This window comes from Panulirus ornatus, chromosome 41 (assembly GCF_036320965.1).
Source record: "Panulirus ornatus isolate Po-2019 chromosome 41, ASM3632096v1, whole genome shotgun sequence".
Lineage (NCBI taxonomy): Eukaryota > Metazoa > Arthropoda > Malacostraca > Decapoda > Palinuridae > Panulirus > Panulirus ornatus.
Window position 1 is genome coordinate 14,032,557 of NC_092264.1, and position 18,456 is coordinate 14,051,012.

The following is an 18,456-nucleotide window of genomic DNA, read 5'->3' on the forward strand; positions in this document are numbered from 1 at the left end:
CGTTTAAACAACATACTTAGAGGAATTGATCCCATGAAGTATGATCACATATCAAGAGGAAGATGGAAAGCAATATCATGTAATTCCTAAGGCAAATTGGCAGGTCAAAGACTGAGTTTGGAAACGGTTTTCTTTTTCTTAAGTTGTCGGTATTATTGTGTAAGGTATTATATGACATATTGCCATTTCAAATCGTATCATTAGTGTACTTGAATTAAAAATAAATGTATTTAATTAATCTAACAAATCTGGCATTTGTAAGCGACAGGTGCCTGTTAGTAAATATTGGCTCGTGTTTACACCACGTTAAGTTTGAGTGTTTCAGTAAACACAAACATATCAAGGGAAAAAAAATAACCCATTGCTATAAGGATTAACTTTTCATATTCATCAAATGTCATCGTAAGTATTGTACCCACTTCTGTGGCAACGAATATTCTAATGTAGTGGTTGTTATTTTACCGACTTGTGTGAGGCACTGATGTGGTAATATCTTAAGAGGTATATTGTGACCAGGTTTTCTTCCATGATTAGTTCACTCTCACCAGCTTGGGTTCATGGTGGGGTAAGGTCAGCTTAAGGCAGAGTTCCGTAGTTAGGGGTTGAGTAAGGTTGATTAGGTCGATTGTTAGAAGTCGACACTTTGGCCCCTAGAGTAAATGTCAATGGGGAAGAGGTCATCCTTGACCCCAGTGGACTTGAAAGACTTCAATTGAAATTTATATCTTAAGATTAAAGGTTTGGTGGATGTATATGCAAAGCCTATTGATGGTTTCAAGATTATTAAGCACAAATATTCTGGGTTAAATTGTACATCGCCGATGCGTGTTTTTATAGACGATAGAATTTATCGAAATTATCAATAGATTTTTTTCAACGTACAGAGTTTATATAGATTGTAACATTTTTGGTGTATCACCTCAAGCTCCATTAATTTTGTTTTGCAAAGTGGGGAGTGCTTTGAAGTAGAGGGAAAATGTGGGGTAAACACACACGAACAGTTGAAAGTACAACTAATACATTTGTAAAACATAGAATAAACTGTTACATTTCTAAAACATTTGTTCAAATCTATCAAATTATGAATGAACATTAAGGATGTGCATGGCATCCTGGTGTTGCTTTCAGATGTCCTCGCACTATGCTCAGAGACATCAGAAAAGACTTTCCTGTGGACAACTGACATAGAAATATTTACTTGGTGCATGTGCACACACATATTCTGTAGGGCTTTTTTGGTTTGTTGTCTTTAAACAAACTCAGTGTAGCTGTACTGTAAAAAAAAAATGCTTGTAGAGTCCAGAAATTTATATTATCGTTTCATTATTTATGCATTCCACTGACCGAATCTGTGTTTTGCATATTTACGTGAGTTCGTATGTCTGTAAATTTAGGGCTTGAATTCGTGATTATGAGATTTGTCCCACTTAGGGTCAGATTCCCATATCTCTATTGACATCTGAACTCACGGTTGACAGTGAAGTGCAGTACTTGTTTTGATAATGATAAAATTTCACAAGTAATAGAACTCAAAAGACATCTGATATATTGAGATAGGTACATTTTTTTCATAGTTTTATGCTTATTGGTATTTTCCATTACTTATTTTTCAACCCCACATTTTTCCTTCTTCCTTACAACTAACCATTTATTTGATGCTGAAAGATTGGTTTTAAGAAAGAAATAGAAAGATCCACCGCTTTGCAATGACAGCAAAGATTCCATAAAAGCAACACATTATAATCCAAAGACACCTGCATCCGTGTTGTAACATTTTTCCAATTTTTTTCGAAAGTAAACCAGTGATAAAGTAGATATAAGAATAGATTAGTTGTCCAAGTAATATCTGACCCACTAGTGCTTATTAGTTGTGAAAATTTACATTGTGTTTTTAATGTGAACTTTTGAATTTCAGAGCACCAACCACATGGTTAAATTTTGCTTTATTTAGTCTTGCAACGTTATTGACTGTAGATTTTTTTGATAGAATACCTTGTGGAATGGTATTGCTGAAAATTGATCAAGAATGGGAAAATGATTGCTTTTTATATCCTACTATAGGGAATAAGTGTGCAGTGAGGAGAGATGTGAAGATTAGGAAAAATGTGGGTTTACATTGGGTGAAACTAGTTGAAGCACATCAACAGAACCTACATAGGGGTCTGAATATGGAAACCATACCTAGGCGTAAGGATCGAGATGTACTTCATTCTTGAATGGTATAGTCTGAATATACCAAGGTTAAGATTGTGTTTCATCCTGCTTCATGATGAAGAAAATTTTTGATGGGAAGATTTTGTGCATTTGAATTTATGTCCAGAAATGACAGACTCAAGACCACAGTAATCCTGATTGTCTTATAACAGTAATTAAGGTAAGTGTTAGCTGTTAGTTTGGTGAATTTTTTTCATTTGTAGATTTGTGAATGTTTCACATAGTTTTTTTTATTTTCAAAACCCACAGATTTCCAGAGATTGATAGACTTCCCCACTATGAATTGATTGTTATTTCAGTCATGCTCCCCATGTCTTGTACTCTCCATAATCAATTGTACCCTTTCTTAAGAAACTCTTCTAGATATCACAGTTCATGAAGTAGTGGGGTAAAGACATTACTGAGCCACTAATTTTTTTTATTGTTTCATGTTTATTAACTGTTGTCATTGGACAAAAGCCTTCTTTCTTACCTTTTGGTGAACACACCTTTCATTAATTGTAATTACAAGGTTTTTCTTATTTCATCATTAGTATGGCTGTTTGATTATATCAGTAGTGCAGTTTACCATATATTTATGTTGGCTAGGAAATGATGAGTTTTGCGAATATTGAGAAAGATGGGCTAAGTGCTTTAGTGCCATTAGTACAGTAAAAGATTTCAGTTTCAAACATCCAGGTATGTACTGATTATGAGAAAACAGTATTTACCCATCTGAATCATACTCTATAAAAGAATACCTCTTTCGTACTTGGAAACTTTCCATGGAATATTGATTTGGATTTATGTAATTGATTCCCATACTTAAAGTTAGGTTAATGGGGTATTGCTTTCTTAACCTGTTCATTTTGAATGATTTTGTAAAAATATATATAACCATCAGTTTGTAAATCCTACTTTTTTTTATATTTGACGGTAACTTACTTGATACTAGCCAGAACCAAGACTGGAATTTAACAGAGCATGATTAGAATGAATCAGACTTATTAAAATCCTCACATGTATTTCCTTAGGAGCTGATATTTATATTATCATTATAAGAAATGTATTTTTGGTATCTTTTATTGTAGTTCATATGATGTGGCTTTCGTAACAATGTTGTTACAGTAAATATGTAGATAAAGGGCATCACGGAACTAACTTTAGAATGTCATTGTTTTGCACTGATAAAATACTGTGTGGAGAATATAGCAGAACTGGGATACTGTGATTTAGTTTTTTCAATCCTGTAATAATATATGTACATAAGAAATGAACCATAAGAAATGGTGAAGAGCTTGTAGATTTATGTGCTGAAAAAGGACTGGTGATTGGGAATACCTAGTTTAAAAAGCGAGATATACATAAGTATAAGTATGTAAGTAGGAGAGATGGCCAGAGAGCGTTATTGGATTACGTGTTAATTGACAAGCGCACGAATGAGAGACTTTTGGATGTTAATGTGCTGAGAGGTGCAACTGGAGGGATGTCTGATCATTATCTTGTGGAGGCTAAGGTGAAGATTTGTATGGGTTTTAAGAAAAGAAGAGTGAATGTTGGGGTGAAGAGGGTGGTGAGAGTAAGTGAGCTTGGGAAGGAGACTTGTGTGAGGAAGTACCAGGAGAGACTGAGTACAGAATGGAAAAAGGTGAGAACAATGGAAGTAAGGGGAGTGGGGGAGGAATGGGATGTATTTAGGGAATCAGTGATGGATTGTGCAAAAGATGCTTGTGGCATGAGAAGAGTGGGAGGTGGGTTGATTAGAAAGGGTAGTGAGTGGTGGGATGAAGAAGTAAGATTATTAGTGAAAGAGAAGAGAGAGGCATTTGGATGATTTTTGCAGGGAAAAAATGCAGTTGAGTGGGAGATGTATAAAAGAAAGAGACAGGAGGTCAAGAGAAAGGTGCAAGAGGTGAAAAAGAGGGCAAATGAGAGTTGGGGTGAGAGAGTATCATTAAATTTTAGAGAGAATAAAAAGATGTTCTGGAAGGAGGTAAATAAAGTGCGTAAGACAAGGGAGCAAATGGGGAACTTCAGTGAAGGGCGCAAATGGGGAGGTGATAACAAGTAGTGGTGATGTGAGAAGGAGATGGAGTGAGTATTTTGAAGGTTTGTTGAATGTGTTTGATGATAGAGTGGCAGATATAGGGTGTTTTGGTCGAGGTGGTGTGCAAAGTGAGAGGGTTAGGGAAAATGATTTGGTAATCAGAGAAGAGATAGTAAAAGCTTTGCGGAAGATGAAAGCCGGCAAGGCAGCAGGTTTGGATGGTATTGCAGTGGGATTTATTAAAAAAGGGGGTGACTGTATTATTGACTGGTTGGTAAGGTTATTTAATGTATGTATGACTCATGGTGAGGTGCCTGAAGATTGGCGGAATGCGTGCATAGTGCCATTGTACAAAGGCAAAGGGGATTAGAGTGAGTGCTCAAATTACAGAGGTATAAGTTTGTTGAGTATTCCTGGTAAATTATATGGGAGGGTATTGATTGAGAGGGTGAAGGCATGTACAGAGCATCAGATTGGGGAAGAGCAGTATGGTTTCAGAAGTGGTAGAGGATGTGTGGATCAGGTGTTTGCTTTGAAGAATGTATGTGAGAAATACTTAGAAAAGCAAATGGATTTGTATGTAGCATTTATGGATCTGGAGAAGGCATATGATAGAGTTGATAGAGATGCTCTGTGGAAGGTATTAAGAATATATGGTGTGGGAGGCAAGTTGTTAGAAGCAGTGAAAGTTTTTATCGAGGATGTAAGGCATGTGTACGTGTAGGAAGAGAGGAAAGTGATTGGTTCTCAGTGAATGTAGGTTTGCAGCAGGGGTGTGTGATGTCTCCATGGTTGTTTAATTTGTTTATGGATGGGGTTGTTAGGGAGGTAAATGCAAGAGTTTTGGAAAGAGGGGCAAGTATGAAGTCTGTTGGGGATGAGAGAGCTTGGGAAGTGAGTCAGTTGTTGTTCGCTGATGATACAGTGCTGGTGGCTGATTCATGTGAGAAACTGCAGAAGCTGGTGACTGAGTTTGGTAAAGTGTGTGGAAGAAGAAAGTTAAGAGTAAATGTGAATAAGAGGAAGGTAATTAGGTACAGTAGGGTTGAGGGTCAAGTCAATTGGGAGGTAAGTTTGAATGGAGAAAAACTGGAGGAAGTAAAGTGTTTTAGATATCTGGGAGTAGATCTGGCAGCGGGTGGAACCATGAAAGCGGAAGTAGATCATAGGGTGGGGGAGGGGGCGAAAATCCTGGGAGCCTTGAAGAATGTGTAGAAGTCGAGAACATTATCTCGGAAAGCAAAAATGGGTATGTTTGAAGGAATAGTGGTTCCAACAATGTTGTATGGTTGCGAGGCGTGGGCTATGGATAGAGTTGTGCGCAGGAGGATGGATGTGCTGGAAATGAGATGTTTGAGGACAATGTGTGGTGTGAGGTGGTTTGATCGAGTAAGTAACGTAAGGTAAGAGAGATGTGTGGAAATAAAAAGAGCGTGGTTGAGAGAGCAGAAGAGGGTGTTTTGAAATGGTTTGGGCACATGGAGAGAATGAGTGAGGAAAGATTGACCAAGAGGATATATGTGTCGGAGGTGGAGGAAACGAGGAGAAGTGGGAGACCAAATTGGAGGTGGAAAGATGGAGTGAAAAAGATTTTGTGTGATCGGGGCCTGAACATGCAGGAGGGTGAAAGGAGGGCAAGGAATAGAGTGAATTGGATCGATGTGGTATACGTGCTGTCAGTGGATTGAATCAGGGCATGTGAAGTGTCTGGGGTGAATCATGGGAAGCTGTGTAGGTATGTATATTTGCGTGCATGGCCGTATGTATATACATGTGTATGGGGGTGGGTTGGGCCATTTCTTTCGTCTGTTTCCTTGCGCTACCTCGCAAACGCGGGAGACAGCGACAAAGAAAAAAAAAAAAAAGAAATGAAAGTTGAGTGGGCTGTGAAGATCATAGAAAATGTGGTGTTAATTAACATTCGAGGGGATGGAGCCTCTGTAGAAATCAATGTAACTTATGAGAACCATACCTGATTTACTGTAATTTCAGTGTTAATGAAAATGTGTAATTGCAGCAGTCTTTTTTTATGTGCAATATCTGGCTCTTGAATGCATACAGCCATGTCTCTGTGCACAAACCACTTCCAGCAAACATTCTTCATCATGTGGCAGGAAGCGACAGATGAGATTGTCAGGAGTATTTCAGCATTAAAATTGAATCATTGCTGTATTTGTTGGGGAGGAGGGAGATCTGTGAGTATAAGTTTCCGAAGTGTAAGGCAGGGTCAGTTTATTATCCTTAGTTATAGGTTGTTTGCTAGTTATGGAGTGGTTTGTATGAGAAAAGTCTAATGCTGTTTCAGAGAACTGAGTGCTAATCATATTGAGATCATATAGAAAATATTTTTTTTTTTTTTTTTTGCCCCTCGTGATTCTCTCTATATTTCATTTAACACCTGGTCTTGATGTGGACTCTTGTCTGTGACTGGAGCCTCAAACATAGAAAAAAAGAAGTGGGGTTAATTATCATAAGAGTGGATGGAGCCTCTCTAGAAATCAGTAGAACCTATGAAAGAGTACCTAATTTACCGTAATTTCACTGTTAATGAAAATATGTGATTGCAGCATTCTTTTATGTGTATTTTCTGGCTGTTGTATGCATGTACAAACCACTTCCAGTGAACATTTTTCACCAAGTGCCTGGTAGCAGCAGATGATATTGACAAAAAAATTTCAGCCTTAGAATTGAATCATTGCTGTATTTGTTGAGGGAGGAGAGGGACCTGTGAGTATATTTTCCAAAGTGTAAGGCAAGGTCAGTTTATTATTCCTATTTAGAGGTTGTTTGCTGTTTATGGAGGGGTTTGGATGGGAAAGGTCTTATGCTGTTTCAGAGAACTGAGTGCTGATCATTAAGCCCTGTAAATAAACCACATAATATTCGGCAAGCTACTGTGTCTCGTAATTAAAGTGTGGCTGTTGGCAACTCAAGGGTGGGGCTTTTTATAACTGTTTCTTTCCCTACACCTTGAAGCTTTGGAACTCTCTACCCTCTCATGTCTTTCTAGTTTTAAAAGACAGAATTTTCACTTTCTTCAAAATTTGTAAATACTTTTTCCCTTGTCTCTTCTTTTTCCCTCTTATAATCCTCAATATATTTCAGTTAAAGCCCGGCCTTGATGTGGATGTTTGTCTGTGACTGGAGCCTTAAAAAAAGTGTTGAATGTTTGTTGTTGTTAGTCAGGTAGTTAGTAATTGTTCTGTGTCTTTCATATTGCATAGTTTGTAGCTTTGTTATCATTACTTTTGATAGGATAGGTGACCAAACAGGTGAAGCTTGGTTTTGGATGAAACAGATGCATTGTTTGTAGAAAATACTAAGGGATTTTTTTCTTGTATGAATCTAGTATCAGTAAGTGTTCTGAGGGCATTTAATGTTGATGTTTGTGGTATAGGAAGTGAATGTCATATGCATGTTGTATGTGATGAGTAATATGGATGAAGCTTACTTCAGTGGAAGTGGTTTCTGAAAAATAAGTTGGAGGTCAGAGTCATATCTGTCAAGAGTTGGGAATGATGGTAGACTTCTCCATTGATTCATTCGTGTTGACTTTGGTGAGCTAGTTTTCTTGTTGTTGCTTGGGTAGTGTTAGAGTGCTGTAATGTGATTTTGAGGTTATCTGCATTTGAAAGGACTTTCACAGTGTTCTGTGGGAGGTAATGGAAGGTCGTGTAAGAAGAGATTGAAGAGGGTGATCAGCTTTGAAGTTGGCTAACTAATGTATGTCTAGTGGGGTGATGTTTAAGACTGGTTGTGGGGAGGGGGTTTTGTTTAGTGCTTACCAGGTCATTTTGGTATGTTTGTGTTTTGTTACTGTGTTTATTAGGAGAGGGAGGGATCTGTGAATTTGTATTTCTGTTTGAGGGGTGATGGTAGGTTACATATATTTATTTGTCTCTAGTTATGTTTATCCCTGGGGATAGGGGATTAAGAATACTTCCCACGTATTCCCTGCGTGTCGTAGAAGGCGACTAAAAGGGGAGGGAGCGGGGGGCTGGAAATCCTCCCCTCTCGTTTTTTTTTCTTAATTTTCCAAAAGAAGGAACAGAGAATTGGGCCAGGTGAGGGTATTCCCTCAAAGGCCCAGTCCTCTGTTCTTAATGCTACCTCGCTAATGCGGGAAATGGCGAATAGTTTAAAAGAAAAGAAAGAAAGTTATGTTTATGTGTAAACTTTGAAACAAAGGGTAACACTCAGATATAGATGATGAAAGAAGCACAATAAAAGCATTGTTTCTGCTCTATGTAAGGGGAAGACTTTAATGGGGTTTATAAAGAGGCTTACACTAATTAGGGAATGTCTCATTAAGGAAAGAATAGGAGGAGGTCAGAAATTTCAAAAAATAAAGAATTATTTATGAAGTGAAATTGAATATGATTTTGAGTGCAGAGGTTGGGAAGGACGAATGATGCATGCATCTTCTTGAAGAATGATTGCTGTCCCATTAACCCACTGACATCTGATTACCTATATACAGTATGGAATGCTGTTATCACTTGACTGTGTCTGTGCTGTGTGTGGCCTGGTTCATTCAGAAATTCTGGGCACACTATATAGCAGTGTAGTGAGTCAGGAAACTATTACTAGTAACTCGAACAATGTTTCCTGATCCTTTGCCTTTAGTTTTTCAATTCAGCTGGTCAGTGTATCTATCTGTCTCTGTTTCTTTGATGCCCATTACCTCAGGGACTCCCATCAAGGGAGTGTCCACAGCAAAAGACTCTACACTTATCCCTGTCCTTACATGCCTCCCTTACATACACCATTCTATGCATTCTTCCACCATTTCTCTCCCTCCAGTGCTCTTTCACTGTATTTTCCAATATAACAGGTGGTCCTCCTTTCTCACCAACCCCTATAATTGTGTTATCTTACACTCCTTGTAAACCCCTCGTCTTGCATTCTTTCCACATCCCCAAACCACCTCAAAGTTTTACATTTCTCCCACTCTACCACTCCACAATTTATTCCCTTTGCATTTTCTGCCATACCAAATCTCTTATGTACCCTCTCATTTGTTTATACGTTTCATATAGTCATGCTAAATGTTCCTCTCAAATAGCTCATATCCACAGCCAGGGTTCTTGACCTCTATGACTCACTCCATGTCCATGTTTTGGCTGTATAAGTTAGGGTTAAGGGACTAAACTATCCCCTAATCCTTTCCTCACTTTGTTACTAACACCTCTACCCCTAATCCATTCTTCACTTCCGTACTTACGCCTCTACCCTTCATTATTCTCTTAATGGACCTGATGACTCTTCTGCCATGTATTGCTCTCTCCCTATCTCTGTTTCCATATCACTAAACTTCCCCAAGATAGCTCCTAAATACCTAGATTCTCTCACCTTTTCCAATCTTTCTCCCACCATGTCTATAACACAGTTTAGTACACTTTCTTCTTTCATTCTATTGGGCTTTGCCAAGTTACATTTTCACTGTTTCCTTTTAGACACCATAACTTTACTTTTACTCACATTTACCTTCAGTTGCCTATGCTTCCACACATCATTAAACATACTTACATTCTTTGGCAACACCTTTTTACTCTCAGCAAACAACACAGTATCATCCACAAAGCCTTATTACAAACCCACCACTCACCACCACACTCCAACTGTGCACCCCCTTTTCCTAGTTTTGCTTTCAACCTCTCTTAAAATGCCATGGTGACATCACAAAGACCTGCCTCACAACCACATGTATATCGAAACTTTGCTCTACTCTCCATCCACTTTTAACATGCATTTTCTACCATATAGAATGCTTTCCCACCATCAAACAGTTGACCCATATATATACTTAACACATCCCATAAAGCATTCCACCCCACTGTGTTATAAGCTTTCTGCAGATCCATAAAAGCTATATGCGTCTTCTCATCTTATGCTAGATACATATCCATAATTATTTTCATCAGAAAAATCTGACCCAAACATTCCCTATCTTTCCTAAGACCTCCTTGCCCCTCATTTATTTTGCATCAGTCATTCCCATAACTTTATCAGTCAACACAATTGCATACACTTTTCCTGATATACTTAACAGACTTATTCCCCTATAATTGCTACATGCATCCTTTGCACCTTTTCCTTTGAATAGAGGAACAGTAATATATTTCACCCACTTCTCAGACACAGTCCTCTGTTTCCATACTAAATTACTTTTCACTTGTATTCACTCTGTCACACTTTCTTCTCCAGTAACTGTCAAAATGCTATGGAAGATGGTACATAAGTATGTAATGTTTCCCTACATTGATACATACCTATGTATTACTGGATTCTGCCTCTTTGAGGTTATACCTCAAGTGATGAGTCACTGAGTCTGTATCATTGGGAGTACAGTCTCGTCAGAAGACTTTCCACTTTCATGGAGTCCATATTTACATACTACTGAAAGCAGCTCAGCCATTAGCTATAGGAGCCTTCAGAAAGGTTTTGGGTAAGATGATGACTCTTTCTTAGAAAGAGGTCCTTTGGTAATTATGAATGAATAGATAAATACATACAGAGGTCCCTTGCCAACCACGGGGGTTACGTTCTTGGAAGTCCCTGCTGTGGTTTGCAAGTCCGTGGTTGTCAGTGTAAAAAGTTTATGGAAAATTGAGGGTTAGTGGGAGTGCCTCTTGAGAGATATACCTCAGATCCTGTAATGAACACTTTCAGATAAACATGTTATACTTGAAAAATAATATGCTTATTCTGAAAAAAAAATTTCTTCATACTTCATACATATTTGCCTTATCCCGCATTAGTGAGGTGGTGTTAAGAACTGAGGAGTGACCCTTAGAGGATATATCCTCAGTTGGCCCACCTCTCCATTCTTTCTTTTGGAAAATTATAAATGGGAGGGGAGGATTTCCAGCCCCCCCGCTCCCTCCCCTTTTAGTCGCCTTCTACGACACGCAAGGAATACGTGGGAAGTATTCTTTCTTCCCTATCCCCAGGGATAAGAAAAAAATGTACAACAAAATAATGTAGAGAAGTATGAATTGATAATATGTTGGCAGTGTGTCAGTCCTGATGCTGTGCCTCCATGTACCTGACAAAGCATCCAGCCAACTATGCCATGCAAAAGGCTACCTTGACACTTGCCTTACTAACACTGCCAGGTTATGACATTCCCAGTCTTTACTTAGCAATGTCGGTCTGCTGGGCTGGGCAACAAGCTGCCCACAGCCATACATTTAATGCATGGACACACAAAGCTGGTTTGCAGAACCATGGTAGGCAAGGGACCTTTGTACCTTTCCACCTTTTCTTCAGAGAATTAAAAACTCTTTTGAATTGTAAGACAAACTGATGCTCATTTTTTTCGATTTTGATTTATTGAAAAGTGCTGCAGTAGAGGGCACACAAATAGTTTTAAGAGTAGCTGCACTCATTGGGTTATTTCAGTAACAAGTGGCTCACTTTGCTATGGTAAAATTACTTAAAAGTCACTGAAAATTGTCAAAGTTGTAGGTAGTTAACACCTGTAATACACTGTCCTTAAGTTGTTGGTCAGAGTTGAGAAGGAGTTTAACCCTTTCTGTAGCTGGGGTTATAAGTCTTGGCATTTTCTGTCTGTTCACTCTGACTGTATATGCAATGATGCTGTTAATTTTGGTCGCTTCAGGTGGGCATATATATATATTTTTTTTTTTTTTTCATACTATTCGCTATTTCCCGCGATAGCGAGGTAGCGTTAAGAACAGAGGACTGGGCCTTTGAGGGAATATCCTCACCTGGACCTCTTCTCTGTTCCTTCTTTTGGGAAAAAAAAAAATGAGAGGGGAGGATTTCCAGCCCCCCGCTCCCTTCCCTTTTAGTCGCCTTCTACGACACGCAGGGAATACGTGGGAAGTATTCTTTCTCCCCTATCCCCAGGGAATAGGGCATATATATACTGTCATTAATACTTGTAATGGCATCCCATACATTTTTCTTAGATGTTTCAACCTTGATTTATATGTGGAGATGTCAAGGAAATCTGTACTAGATTTGCACTTTTAAGCTATATATAGTAATAAGGTATGTTGCTGTTACAAAATAACTGATATTAAAAAAAAGACCCTTTGTAAACGTGTTTTTTGCAAAAAACATATCCAGAAATACTTTACATCTCTCGACATGCCTAGAAATACTAGGACTACCTCATGCTTGGCAACAGAGCAGCAGAGGATTTAGGGCTTGTAGCGCTAATAAACACTGCCCAACCAAATCGAGTTGTTTATAAATATATTTTGAAAATTATGTTCGTGTTAATCATAATACAGTATTAAATTTATGGTTATACTTTTTCAGAATATTTGAAACTATTCCACACACAAGGTATTCCTTGGATATTAGGACTCCTTTAGTGGAAGGGTTGATTAGTGTTGAATTTTTAAGAATCAGATTTGAATGCTGTAGTTCCTGGAATAACATCTTGAAATTATGTGTACTTCAAAGTGCCGTATATATAGATTCAACTCATAATGTTGCTCATTATCATTCTGTATTGATGGCAGTTCTTTTATGTAGGTTAGTTTTTTGTTGATTAGCTACTTGTATCTAATTTATCTAAAAGATATTGAATAGCATTACCATAAAATGACAAGTGTATGTAATATTACATAGACGAGCCCCATTTATGGGGTCTTGAGGTTTTATGATTTTGATTATAACTAGATAAATAACTTTTTGGAGTATGCCCTGTACATTCATTCCAGAAATACAAAGTTACTCAGTGACAGTAAATGTTGTTTAGTAATGATATAATAGAGAAATTATATGTTTTTCCATAACAGGTTAAAGAGAAAAAGTCACAAAGAGGATCATGTATTTTCCAAAAGAAGACAAAGAATATTGGATTTACATCCAGAACAGAAAATTGGGGAGATGGAAAAGCATTCTGTCGATGCCAAGTTTGAAGTCCATCCTCGTCGAAAGTATGACACTTCTCCAGCCACATTAAGAAGACCAATGTTTATTGGGGACTTCAGTTTAGATGGAAAACGGCAGTTTTTTCATGACAAGAGAAATCTACATTTCATCAGCCTAGATTGGCACACATCAAAAAAGGTATGTGTTTATATTTTATAGTTTTCTATAGGAATGAATTTATAGGAATATTATGTATCAGTTTTCAGTTAATAGGTATCAGATCAATCTTCCTTTGGTGCCCATGATACCTTCTGTGTAAATCTTGATTCATATATAAAAAGATTTTGATTGTAGGCAGCTGTTTAGTATTGTTAAATATTTAATTGCAAACTTTACTTTAATATCTGTTTAAAGTTTTATATCAATAGATAGATAGATAGATAGAGAAATCGTCTAAAGTTATGTACCATAACGATACAAGATAATTTGCCTTCTTTCCATGATTAACCTTTGTTGGGTATAAGAACATGATTAACTTGTACTGATGGAAAGCCAAAAGTATTGGAGTCGTAGTATCTGATATGAATTGCGTAAAACAGTGGATGAAATAATAGGATAGGATATATTAAATTAATGCTAAATAAACTAATTGACTTTTTAAAGAAAGTTTTTTTTTTCTCTAGCTGTCCTGTTTAGTGCAGTGAAACCACAGCTACGTATTCACAATCATTCCCCACAAACCTTTCCATGGTTTACCCCAACTGCTTCTTGTACCCTGATTCAGTCCATTGACAGCATGTTGACCCCTGTATACCATCTTTGAATTCACTCTATCCCATATACGCCTTTCACCCTCCTATATGTTCATGCCTCGATCACTCAGATTCTTTTTCACTACATCTTTCCATCTCCAGTTTGGTCTAATCTTTCTCCTTGTTCCCTCCACTTCAACTCTCATCCTCTTTGTTAACCTTTCTTCACTAATATATATAATTTTTTACTGATAGTTTCAAGAATTTAGATATTTTCATGCTGGAAAGTGCTAAATGATTACTATAAGGTTCTAGCACTTAACAAATCCCACAAAACCTGATCAGTCAAGGTATGTTGATATGATTTGATATTTTTAGTTCACAGTTTATATTCTGTTGGCCGTTACTGAAAAATTTATATCATACGAGAGCAAAAGTTGGCAGAAAAATTTTATAACTGACATGAAAATGAGAGAATATATCACTGTGTTAAAAGCTGCATTTGTAGGGTTTACATATATGCGATATGTTTAGTTATTATAGTGTGTAGATTGTATTTTCAATTTACAAATCTCTTGTGTTTTGGCAGGTTGAGTATGATCTTAATATGGCCCTGGATAAGATGACAAGGAAAGATTTTGAAGAAACTTCTACAGAAAAACTTGATCGTTTACTAGAATGGATTCTCCAGAACACATACAAGTTTCACACTAAGGATTCTGCTGAGAAACCCCTCCATTGGTAAGCTTTGTTTGTTGTCAACAAATACTGAGTAATGAGTTTTCATTGAGATCATTTGAACCTGTTTTCATCATATGTAAATAAAGTAAGAGAAGGCTAAATGGTTCATTTAAGTCTGTTTGTGATAGAGAAAGAAATCAGAAACTCATAGATAAGTATGGTAGGAGCAGAAAGACAGATAGATATGTGGAGAAAAATAATGTTTTCATGTAAATATTGAGGGACAAGTAATGTCACTCATGGATCTGAGGCAAAATATGTATAAAGTCTATTCTTAACCGTATTGAATTTTGTTAGCCTTCTCAACTGCTTCTCTGCACAACTTACTTGGCTTTCCTTGGAGATTATCATACCCAAATCTTTCTTATCATTTATCTTGTGTTTTTCATTAGAATTCATACTGTAGCTTGCCATTTTGTTTTCACCACCAATATGTAAACCTTTGTACATATTTATATTCATTTGCCACCTACAATCCCAATCCATCAATTTTTCTGTGTCCTCTTGAAACTGAACATGTTAGTTTCTGTTAGAGATTTATTTCCCAACTTAGTATCATCTATGAATTTTGATATCTTCCATTGCAGATCATTGTAAATATCATTAATGTATATGTTAAAGAGACCTGGTCCTAAGACTGAACCTTGTGGCACACCATTTGTTTTTTCTAACAGTTCTGAGGCTTGACCATTAATCGGTACTCTTTGTTTATGGCCATTCAACCAATTTCTTAACTGTCAAAGTACAGCCTCATGTGCACTATGTGACAAGATGTGGAACTTTATTGAACGCTTTTTGAAAATCTAAATAGATCATATCACCTGCTTTACTTTCATCATAAAGTTGATTATATCATTAAAGAAATGAAGCAAATTTATTAAACTTGAGCAACTTCAACAAAAACCATGCTGAGAATCTTTTAAGTGGTGGTCCTCTATATGATTTGCAATTTTATCTCAAATGATGGGCCCCCTAAGTTTACCAGCTACAGACATCAAGCTAATTTGATGATAATTTCCAGGCAGTGGAAAATGGGTGTTTCATTAGAAAGTTTCCATTTCTTTGGAACTTTCCCCCTTTGCAAATGAGATGTTGAAAAGAGCAGTCAGGGCTTTAACTATGTTTTCACCTCTCATTGTCCTCAGATAAAACTTATCTGGGCCTCCTGTTTTCTTTACTTCTATTTCAATTGGTCAACGAATATACTATGTATACAGTATATCTCTCTAAGTCACATGCAACACTTGACATTTAACTCACACAGCTTATTCTTTTTAACTCTAGATTTTCCTGTGGCAAGTGCTATGTGCTAGCCCTGCCCTTTGGCAAAATGGGAGGAGCAGTAGATAGAAGTAATGGGTAGGAACATTTAGGTAGGATCATTAGGTTGAAACATCAGGTAGAAGTAGTGGGTAGGAGTGTTAGGTAGACACATTAGGTAGAAGCAGTGAGTAGGAACATTAGGTAGGAGCCTTTGGAAATACTGCACTAAATTTGCCCTCTGCCAGTGGCCTGTTCAGGGTGAGGCACTAAAGGATAAGAAGCGGTACTTGAGCCACTAGTTATGGATGCTCTATTGCTGTGGCCATCCCCTTTAGGGAGTTCCAGTTAGAACAAGCATCAGAGATATAGATAGATAAATAAATAGATAGAAGAAATAGAGCATAGCTTAGGAAGGAGGCATCATTGAATCAGAAATTAGGAGCTACTTTGGAGACAGTATTGAAAGTACGACCCTCAGTAAATTTAGCATACATAAGTTGATTCTGGAAAGCCTATTAGTTTTACCAGGAAAGTAACTGGGCCAAGGTGAGTGCCCTGTGGCTCTCTACAGTTTATTGATGTTTTCTGATGCATGATCTTATGATAGAGATTTTAAGGGAAATCATAATGAAAGAGAGAAGCATTAGATGACATCCCACTTAATCTAGCTCACAGGAAGTAGTAGTATGGTCTACATAGCCAAATGCTCTCTGAAAATCAGTCATTGATTGAATCTAAGACAGCCAAATGAGTCGGTCTTTCATATAATTCCAAATGATCTCTGAAAATGAGTCATTTATTGAAAGTAAGGCAGCCAAATGAATCAGTCTTTCTGATAATTTGTATAAAGCAGTCAATATACTTTCAGACATCCTCAGTATAAGATATCAAAACTTGGCTCAGTATCTTTGATTACCTGTCAGGCTTCAATATCTTTTTAATATTTTATCAAAGTCAGGGTTATAGACATCAGTTCTGATCTGGCAATCTCTTCCTTTTCTCAGTATATGATTTCACTTTACATTCTCACATTTCTTCCCTTTAATATTTGTTCTCTGTACTCTTTCTTGTACTGATCATATTTCCTATCTTAACTCTAACCATGCATCATTTCATGGGGTAGTGGTAACACTTAAATTTAATAGTGCTAAAATGCTATTTCTCATATCTCTTTCTAAGAATAACTCATTTCCCTCTCCAGTTTCAAAACACCACACTTCAACCTTGTAATGATATGAATATGTGGGGCATAACCGTCTTATCCTCTTTGGCTTGGAAATCATATAATGAACATCACAAAGTCTGCTTCCCAAAAGCTAGGAATGTTAAGTGCCATAATTATTTTTTTAGAGCAGCTGTTTCAAATCTACAGGGGTTTTATTCACCCAAGTATGGAGTACAACTCACACATCTAGGGTGCTCATCCTCTGCCTCTCTATTAAGTAGTATGGAGTCAAAAGCCTTCCATTTCATCAACTCTGCTGGAATCACCTCACTGCAACCTTCACTTTCCTTCCATATGCTGTGATGCTGCTGCTCTCTCCATTCTGTAGGTATTGTTTTGGTTGCTGTTCTCATGAACTGTTTGCATGTGTCCCTAGCCCAAAGGTTTTGACCTATGGCATACACTTGGCTGCTGCTTCTCACACTTCTGTGTGGGGACCAGCCACTCAAGGATTGGTTTTTATGATACCACCTTTTCTCAAATAGTGAAGATGTGAAATTCTCTTCCATCTTTCCCCCTCTTCATATATCTTTCTTTAAGAGTCAAGTATAGAAGCATTTGCAAAATCCTGATTAACATGTACTTTCTTTCTCTCCATCATTTTTCTTTCACCCAAGATGGTTTTGATTGGAGAATATTAGTCCATGCCATGTCAGTCACTATAAGAAAATATGGCTAAACTTGAGTGCTGCGAGTTTATTTAGCTGCAGGTCTTACATGTGCTTATTTCTATACTTTTGGGAAAGTACTTCAGTCAAATGAAGTATCCTACACATTTATTAATATTAGAGGCAAACTCCTCAAGAATTTTCTTGGGCATTGCATTAGGAGAGGATTGCTCCCCTGACTGGTAGTTTCTTAAGTTCTTGACAAACCTGGAATCTGTCAGGTTTTGAGGATCATTGACATTAAAAATTCATAGTAGCTATTCTGATACAGTTTGGTATTTGGCTCATATGGGTTGTTTCAAAAAATGTCGACGCACTTTGAATTTTTATTAATAAAGTGTCAGTTAAACCACATCCAAGATTTATAATTCAAGATGGAACACCTTCCCACTACCATTGTGGCATAAGGGCCTTTCTTTAAAATCTGCGAAACAGATGGATTGGGTGAAGAGGGTAGCATTGAATATTCCCCTTGTTCACCAGACCTCACACCATTGGATGTTTTCTAATGTATTTGCCAGTGCAGTTTCTATAGCTTATGGTTATTATCACAACATAGAAACTGCAATTCCAGAGTGGGGTTTCTTTTAAGAGATAATGAAAATGCACATGTAATGCTTTAATCTTAATTCTCTTGTGAAAAACTGTTCTGTACTGTATTTTGATCGCTGCATATGCTAATTACCCATGTCATTGTCTCTTGGTAGTCATTAC

At 37.3% G+C, this 18,456-nt stretch overlaps 1 protein-coding gene across 1 annotated transcript in view; it reads left to right on the forward strand.

The window, feature by feature from the left end:
* The first annotated feature begins 266 nt into the window (after positions 1 to 266).
* The window catches only part of LOC139761689 (decapping and exoribonuclease protein-like), a 39,079-nt gene continuing 20,889 nt past the window's right edge, over positions 267 to 18,456 (forward strand). Inside the window, exons 1-3 of the mRNA XM_071686023.1 lie at positions 267 to 402; positions 13,018 to 13,291; positions 14,435 to 14,586. Of these exons, the coding sequence (XP_071542124.1) occupies positions 395 to 402; positions 13,018 to 13,291; positions 14,435 to 14,586 (434 nt within the window). The 5' untranslated portion in view covers positions 267 to 394. The remainder of the gene's footprint in view (positions 403 to 13,017; positions 13,292 to 14,434; positions 14,587 to 18,456) is intronic.